This window comes from Pyxicephalus adspersus, chromosome 1 (genome assembly GCF_032062135.1).
Source record: "Pyxicephalus adspersus chromosome 1, UCB_Pads_2.0, whole genome shotgun sequence".
In the NCBI taxonomy this organism is placed as follows: Eukaryota; Metazoa; Chordata; class Amphibia; order Anura; family Pyxicephalidae; genus Pyxicephalus; species Pyxicephalus adspersus.
In genome coordinates this window covers 3,389,475-3,398,640 of record NC_092858.1, presented here as the reverse complement: position 1 = coordinate 3,398,640, position 9,166 = coordinate 3,389,475, and the positions used below count along the sequence as shown (strand labels likewise).

The window sequence follows — 9,166 nt, the reverse complement described above, 5'->3', positions numbered from 1 at the left end:
TTGAAGCACATAGACCAGGAAGATTCCCACCAGGGAATGTTTGAGGGAATGTCAGATTCCTGGATTTATAAATAGAGCCCAAAACGTTGTGTCTATCTCCATTCACATATTCTGATGTATTTCGATGCAGTCCCCATTCTTTATCCAACTTATATTTTAAATTTGAAAAATGACCACTAGAGGGAGTGCTGCCGATCACTGAAATCACTGTGTCTCCATATCAATATACAGTTAGGTCCCTAAATATTTGGACTGAGACAACTTTTTTTCTAATTTTGGTTCTGTACATTACCACTCATAAGCCTCAAGAATAGAAAGGCTAGATTGGACTTTGCTCAAAGACCTCAAAAAAGTATGGAGAAGGCGTGGAACAGCTCATGATCCAAGCATACCACATGATCTGTAAAACATGGCGGAGGCAGTGTGATGGCTTGGGCGTGCATGGCTGCCATGGCACTGGGACACTAGTGTTTCACAGATGTGACACAGGACAGAAGCGGCCGAATTAATTCTAAAGGTGTTCAGAGACATACTGTCTGCTCAAATCCAGCTAAATGCAGTCACAATGATTGGGGGGCGTTTCATAATACAGATGGACAATGACACAAAACATACAGCCAAGAAAACCCAGGAGTTTATTAAAACAAAGAAGTGGAATATTCTTGAATGGCCAAGTCAGTCACCTGATCTGAACCCAACTGAGCATTTCACTTGTTGAAGACTAAACTTCGGACTTTGTCCTCACATTTTTATGCAATCTTCTTGTTCAACCCACTGAATTAAAGCTGAAAGTCCGCAGTTCAACTGAGTTGTTTCATTTAAAAGTAATTGTGGTAATGTACAGAACTAAAATTAGAAAAAAGTCTCTGTCCAAATATTTATGGACCTAACTATATTGGTCAATAACACACAATGGAAATAAATTCAGACACATCAGAGCAGAGCTGTGGGTGTGGCCAACAGGACCACCCACTACAGCCATATAAGGGAGTGGGTGGAGACAGGACCAGTCACCCTGCACAAGGAGAGAAAGCAGCAGTGATCAGTCTTTATTACAGGAAGATCCTACACATGGATGAAGCTTTGCACAGAATCACTGGACAGATTTAGAAGAAATACACAAAGCTATACAATAAGACCACACACGACTTTTGAATTTGCTTTTTCTAGATTTAAATATAAATAAATGTCATTTCTATTCATTCAGAACACGTTCGTTCTGTGGTTGTTCCTCTGTCTCTTTATTGCTGAAGTCTACGGTGCAATGAAACTCTTCCTGGAAGGCTTCTAAGAATGACGGGATGACTTCTTCCACGGTGACAACTCTTCCCAACTCGGTGCTCAGCGAGGTCACCCCTTTCCCCTCGAGTCCGCACGGCACTATGTGGTTAAACCAGGTCAGGTCAGTGTTGCAGTTCAGGGCCAATCCGTGGGAGGTGATGTGATGAGAGCAATGAACACCTGGAGGGAGGTGAGGAGGGAATTAGATGAGCACCAAAAGGAGGTAGAGATGTGCAGTGACAACATGGGGCCCAAAGGTATTAGGAACCTCGTCAGTGACCCCGCTGGGGAGATTCTCCCAATTATCCCCAGTGCCAGAGGGATGGACAATCTGTGTTACAGCTGTCACTGTAACAGGAATACAGAGGCAATCGTCCAATGGGGACACCTGATCAGGTGACAGCTATGAGGGGATTTATCTTTACAATGGGGAGATTTCCTCTCACTTCCTGTTCCAATCCTACACATAGTATAGAAGTCAAAAGGTGGGAACCTGCCCCGTGTGTATGCAGTATATACGGGACACAGAGGAGATTATACATTATATGGGGGTGACAGTTGGGTGTATATAATATATAAGGGTCATATTAGGGTGTATAAAAAATATAGGGGTCACAGTGTGTGTATACAATATATATAGGCATGTTGGGGTGTATTCAGTTTACAGGGGTCAAAGAGGGGGTAATACAATATATATTGAGGTGTATACAATATATATGGGACACAGTGGGGTGTATTTGATGTCATACATGGGTCAGATTGGGGTATATATTCAGATCACATTAAAGCATATTTATTCATGGGTCAGATTGGGATGTATACAGTATATATGGGTCACAGTGGGGTGTATACAGGGGTCATATTGGGGTTGTATATTCAGGTCACTGTGGGGTGTATACAGTATAAAGGGGTGACATTGGGGTGTGTAAAGTTTAAAATTGTCACTCTAGGGTGAATATTCAGGTCACAGTGGGGTGTATACTGTATGTAGTGGTCACTATGGGGTGTATACATGGGTCATAATGGGGGTGTATATTCGGGTCACCATGGGGTGTATGCACATATATGTCCCTTGGTTGTATTACACAGACAGCACAAAGCATTCAGGCAGGGTCCAGGCCTTCTCCCCGCTCACCTATGGCGCAGATCTTCCTCTCGCCCACCCAGACCCCGGTGTCCCCGGAGCGGCCCCCTTCTACCCCCAGCCTCCGGCACAGGCCTATGGCGGCTCCCTCCAGGCCGCACACGTATCTCCGGAGGGTCCGGTGCAGGCGGCGGAGGCTGAGCACCGGGTAACACACGAGCTGTCCGGGGCCGTGGAAGGTGATGAGACCCCCGCGGTCGGTACGTTGGAAGTCCGCTCCCAGAGCCCGGAGCCTGGCCTCCTCCTCCCCCGTGTACCGGCTCTGCCGGATCCCCACCGTGTACACCGGCCTGTGCTCCAGCAGCAGCAGCCTGTCCTCCCCTCTTTCCGCACATAGCCGCACGCTTCGCGCCTGGGCCTGCAAGGCCTCGGAGTAGGAGAGTAAACCCAGCCGCAGGACGCGCAGCGTCGGCCGTCCTGCCGAGCACGACATGTCGAGGATTCGCCGCGGCCTGCTGGAGGGGGCGGAGACGTCTTGTTCCAGGTCAGTGCCAGGAGGACTACAACTACCAGCCAGCCCCGCTGTGTCACTGCGATCATCAATCAGGTGTATTACAAAAGCAATATAAATCTGTCCCTCCTTTTATTTGGATAAGAGAACCATTGTCAGGTTGTATTACTGTCTGGGACAGATTAGAAAGATTTCACTTAAGCCCCGTACACATGTCAGATTTTTATCGCCCGATAATCGGCATCGGGTGAAAATCTGCCGTGTGTACAGTCGGTGTCGGCCAATCGTCCGACAGACCGTCCTGGCGAATCCACGGACGATGGACGACGACCGATTCTAATGCAAGGGAAGGGGCAGCAGGGTGCCGCTCCTTCGCTCTCCCCCTCCCCTCTCCATAGAGCAGAACAGTGCTGTATGTACAGCACTGTTCATGCATCGTGCAGTCCCTTTGTCGTTGGAAAGGATCGTGAAAGATCCTTTCCAACGACAAAAATTGCAAGTGTGTACGCAGCCTTACTGTCCCAGTGACAACCAGAAAGGAAGTGGGGGAAACTCTCAGTAAAAGAGACTTCTCAGGCCCCTGAACAGCTACTTATCACTGCACCCATCTACATGTTGGATGTTTTTTGATTGATTTCAAGATACCATTCATATCGCATTTCATATTTTAATAAAAGATAAGTTGCTTGTATGTTCTCATTCTTTTATTTGATTAAACACAAAATGCTACATGTACGGCCACCATAATGGAGCCCCAGAATGCAATAACGCCTAACAAGTTTTATAATTCTTCTCCTTTTTTGTATCTTACAGGACACACCGGATACGGGACCCAGCCGTGGCTGATGACCCCGTTAGAGACTACTAAAACAGCAGCTGAGGTTCGGTATAACCTCGCCCACCAGAAGACTCGGCAATGCTTAGAACGACTTATTGGCGTCTGGAAATCGCGCTTCCGGTGCCTCTCTTCTACCGGGAAACTGCTTTATGCTCCTACCAGGGTCGCAGAGCTCGTCATTGTGTGCGCCGCACTCCACAACCTGGCCTGCAAGCATGGAACACCGCAGGAGATAGATGACAATATTCAAGTACTTGGTATCAAGTAGTGGGAGAGAGATAACAGCACTAGGAGCCAATCAGTTGTGTTGCAGTGCAAGGGGTATGCTGATTGGAAGAGAGGTGAACTCATGAGTCTTCTGCTTCTCCTTCCAATGTACTGTAACAAGATAAGAGGAAGCGACACCACCTGTAAATGTTACTTAATCGTAGAAGAGAAAAATCAGGTCTCCAGGCCTACCTGCAACTGTGCAGGGCTGAACTGAAGACTGGAGGACAGATTGAAAGAAGTGCTATGAACACTTTTGACAACAGGTCTGCTTTAAAACATTTATTTTTCTTTTCCTTCAGTGATAGAAGAAGAGATCATGACTTCCTGTTTGTCTGCGACTGATAAGTACCATGCAGGAGCTGAACACTACCCATCCAAGATGGCCGATCATCCGTTAGCCTATCAGTATGTAATGGACTTGTATGGTTACGTGCGCATCGGGTTTATAAGATCAAAAATCTTCCCCCAGCCATCAGAAGGTATAACATAAATAAGAATATAAGTTATATTTTTAGACACTGCTTTTGATGTGAGTTTTTAACGGGGGCAAAAATATTGCTGTGATCGCCTTTCATGTATCTGAAGGATTAACTAAACCTTGGCTGGCAAGAAAAGAATTTGGAAAAGAAAGATGTTTTTTTTTTATTTTTTGTGCTGTAAATAAAATATGTTGCTGATATTTATTTAAATAATATATGTTTTGTGTGTTTTAAATGGCAAACGTTATCCTTTATGTCACAATGACAAGGCCACTGACCATGTCCACTCTTATACTATGTGCACCTTTACTCGGGTTCCAGAGGTCTCAAGGTTCTTTGATTTGCAAGCCAAATGTTGTCTCTTTTTTGTGTGAAGTACCTCATGTCTCACCATCACTCTTTCTTGTGTCTCCCCTATATTCAAAGAGCTAGGGGTTCCACCATAACCTCTTAACCTCCTGGACAGTTCATTTCTGTCCAAATCTATATATCTAAAAGTGCTACATGGTCTTTCATGAAAATGTATTTTATATTGTAGGCCTGTAATTCTTAGGCATACCTCACTGAAATATGTCCAATATTTAATAAATTTATTAATAAACTTCAGGTAATAAAAAAACAAAAATATGTTAAAACAAGGTTGCATAAATAAATCAAAAATACTGAAACCTGTAACTGTACAGCAGCATATATAAATATAAATATATATATATATTTATATATACAATATATAATTGGATTCAATACAGAATAATTTGAATTTCCCTCCACGACGCATGCACCAACTTCATGGGAACTCCTAGTGAATGTCAGCGCACTTCCTGGGGAACAGATAGGAGGAAGAGGATGCAGCCAGAAAATGCCGGTGGGACCAGCAACGGTTTTTTTTTTTTTTTTTTTTTTTTTTTTAGCTAACCTGATTGTAGCACCGGATTACTGCTATCAGCTGTTTTACTTTTTTTTACCACTGGGGAGGTTAATGATGCCCTTACTGTACTGCAAGTTTAACCATCTTCCCGGTTTGTATGTTTTCTGGTCTGTCAGGCCCCCATTAAGACGTCAATTCTTTATCCAAATGGCCACCACAACCCCGCAATGATATCTCCATTGTGTCCAAAGAACAGGAAGTCCAGCTATATCCCTTTAGGTATATCTCAGCTAGTCTGAATAAACTCAAGTCCTATCATAACATCCCCCTTCCTTCCTCGTTTGCTGTCTATTCTATATCCAAAGAGCTACCAGTACCTCAACCACTCAATGATTTCCCTACTGTGTCCATAAAACAATCTAAAAGTCCTACAATATTCCCTGTTTGTATGCCTTCTTGTCTCAAGAAATAGTCCTGCCATACCAACCCCTCTCCTTTTCCTACTTACATGCCTCTCTTGTATCCAAAGGTCTACAATTGGCTCCACAAGTTCTCAACCATGTTTTTAAAGTCCTACCAGGTCACAACTGCACCCCCAACCTCCCTAGGATGTAATTGCTGTATCCAAAGATTTACAAGTATCAACACAAACTCTCAACGATTTCCACATAACCAGTTCAAACATATTCTGTATTTATGTCTAAAGAAACTCAAAGTCCTACCATACCACAACCATCTGCCCCTTTCCTTCTAATGTCATCTCTCTTTTATCTAAAGAGCTGAAAGGGACAACACAACCTCTCGACCTTTTCATTACTGTTTCCATAAAAACCACCATAAAGTCCAACTATATCCACTGTTTGTATGTCTTCTTGTCTGAGAAACTCAAGTTCATTCCTAATCCTTCTTTTCCTTACGATGTGTCTCATGTATCCAAGGAGCTACAGGTGCCACCACAACCTTTCAACAATGTCTTTATTATATCCATAGAACCACAAGTCCTACCAGATCCCCTGTTTGTATGTTTGCTAGTCTTATTATAACAACTCATATTGCCCCTTCCTCATACCAATGATTCTCCTGTATTCGTCAAACTAAAGTACCACCACAACCCTTTAATGATGTTTTTACTATGTCCAGAGAACCACAGCTCCAGCCACATACCCAATTTGTATGCACTGTTTGAAGTCCTTCCATACTGACCCCCCACTTCCTGTGTTGACCACCACAACCTTTCAATGATGTCTTTACTTTGTCTACACTAATCTGAAGAATTCTAAGTTCCACTTCACAAATTGCCCTTACAATAACTCTCCTGTAACATTGTACTGATTTCGATACTGTATCCAAAGCACCACAAGTTCGGGATGCCACTTTTGTGACCAAAGTATTACAATTCCCACTTTGATTTGAACTCAAAGCTGGTTATGATAGAAAGGTGTCAGAAAACATAACAGAACGTTACAGCTTGCTGCATATGAGGCTGCAAACCAGCCAGAGTTCCCATACTGACCCGTCCATCTACAACAGGCACATGAGCATTATAACTGGACCATAGAGCAATAGATTAAGGTGGCCTGATCTAATGAATTACCTTTTCATTTAGATGATGAGGATGGTAAGGTGCATGTGAATCATTTACCTGGAGAAGAGATGGTAGCGGGATGGGCAAGGACCAAAAAGATCTGCTGCTAAGATCTTGGTGCAAGGACACCTTTAGAGGTCTCGTGGAGTCCATGCCTTCATTAGTCAGCACACAATAGGAGGTTTTACTGTTTGGGCTGATTGATGTATTACTTATATTTACTCAGATAAATCTCTATCCACAGCTCCAACCTTCAAAGAGGCAATTTGGAAGGAAGCCAGTCTACACAAACTAGAGAGGTGTGTTGGCTACCATTGATGTCCTTCTGAAAAACGTCTTCCCTGGCTGACATGCTGGTCTTATGTCTTCTACACGTTTTTGAATTGATGATATGAAGATCAGGATTTCTAATTTTATTTACGTTTATCATGGCTTTTAGGGTAAAAAAGTTAGAGAACTCCAGGCCCCTGGCATTCCCTGAATAGTCTCTATCAATGTTTTAGTGTAGGTTTCCTTAAATATGTTTTAGTAATGAGGGAGGAGACTCACAAACACCCAGGGAGATCATATATTCTCCATAAAGATAGTGGGATTCCAAGCAAGGACCAGTGTTTGAGCAAAACGCTTTCGCCATTTGGCATTGCATTTTAGGTGAACAGATTTTCCAAGGCGCATGTGAGCTGAAGAAGCTTTTTTGCTCTGCGTCCTCTAAGTGGCACTGGCAGCAACGTCCAGAAATTATGTGAGTTTTGCAGTGATTTGTCTTGAATTATTCACCCTTACTCTTCATACATCCTTATAAGTTTATTTTTACAGATTAAATAACCATATCAGGAGGCAAAAGGGCAACTTCCAGCCCTCAAGTTGGTTACAATATACAGTTAGGTCCATAAATATTTGGACAGAGAAAACTTTTTTTTCTAATTTGGGTTCTGTACATTACCACAATTCATTTTAAATGAAACAACTCAGATTCAGTTGAACTACAAACTTTCAGCTTTAATTCAGTGAGTTGAACAAAATGATTACATAAAAATGTGAGGAACTAAAGCCTTTTTTTACATAATCACTTCATTTCAGGGGCTCAAAAGTAATTGGACAAATTAAAAAGCTGAAAATAAAATGTTCATTTTTAATACTTGGTTGAAAACCCTTGGGGACATTAGAGTGTCAGCTCCTCTGTAGAGAGACTGATGGGACTGGCCCAGTGTTCTCTGTACAGCACTGCGGTATATGTCAGAGCTATATAATATATAATAATAGTGTGTGACTGTGGGGGGACATTAGAGTGTCAGCTCCTCTGTACAGAGACTGATGGGACTGGCTCAGTGTTCTCTGTACAGCGGTCACTGCTGCTCTCTCAACTTGTGCAGGATGACTGGTCTTGTCTCCGCCTCCTCCTATAGTTTCCTGCAGGCTGCCTGTATGTGGGTGGAGCTCCTGGGCCCCTCCCACAGTTCTGCTCAGGTTATGTACAGCACAGTGATGGGGTCATGGACATTTTTACAGAGTGAAATCTGGCTTTGCAATGCAACAAAGTGGATTCATATCATTTGCAGCTATTTAGAAATAGATTTTAATAAAAGTTTTTGGGTTAAAATTTAAAGAACTAAAAACTTTAAAAAGAGGAAATGAAGGGGTTTGCTTTAATATCCACCCATCTTGTGTTTGTATGATTGGCGGAAGGACACTGATTAATATGATGAGAGTCATCATTCTCCAATTACTGCATTAAAGTCCTGCATTGTCACATGACCACCGTCCAATTACAGCCAATTACTGATCTCCATAGAAGAGGCCTTGTACTGACCGCCTGTCCTCACCTACCAGGACTCGGGCACACAGAAGAATTAATCATCTCTTTAACTCTTGGAGGACCTCCGATGTCATTTTCATCCCCAATATAGATAGCAGGGAGTCCACCTAATCCACAATTACTGCAGGTATGATGGAGTTAGGGGATGGGGCCATTGGGAATTATGTATATTGAGTTTCTTTTATATTGCAGTCATGCTGGCGGGCAAAAATAAAGGGTAAAATCCTCTTCAAAGCAATCTAATGCCCCCCATATATAGGGCCCGGCATGTGCTTTTATATTCATTTTTTTCTCCCGGCCTGAGATACAATTTTTCTTTATCCTAAAACCACAATCATGTGACCACAATTATCCACTGGCAGGGAGGGCCCAATACTGCCCCAGCCCACCAATCACAAGATCTTAAAACCGTTCTGGATGTCCCAATTCTCAGA

General features: G+C 43.0%; 1 protein-coding gene across 1 annotated transcript; it reads right to left on the bottom strand.

Moving 5' to 3' along the window:
- Positions 1-612: 612 nt before the first annotated feature.
- LOC140323603 (octanoyl-[acyl-carrier-protein]:protein N-octanoyltransferase LIPT2, mitochondrial-like) lies at positions 613-2,925 on the bottom strand. The gene is made up of 2 exons (XM_072400817.1): positions 2,417-2,925; positions 613-1,461 (listed from the first exon to the last, which is right to left on the bottom strand). Exons 1-2 carry the CDS (start codon positions 2,856-2,858, stop codon positions 1,196-1,198), a joined length of 708 nt encoding a protein of 235 aa, XP_072256918.1. The 5' UTR covers positions 2,859-2,925; the 3' UTR covers positions 613-1,195.
- Between the last annotated feature and the right edge of the window lie 6,241 nt (positions 2,926-9,166).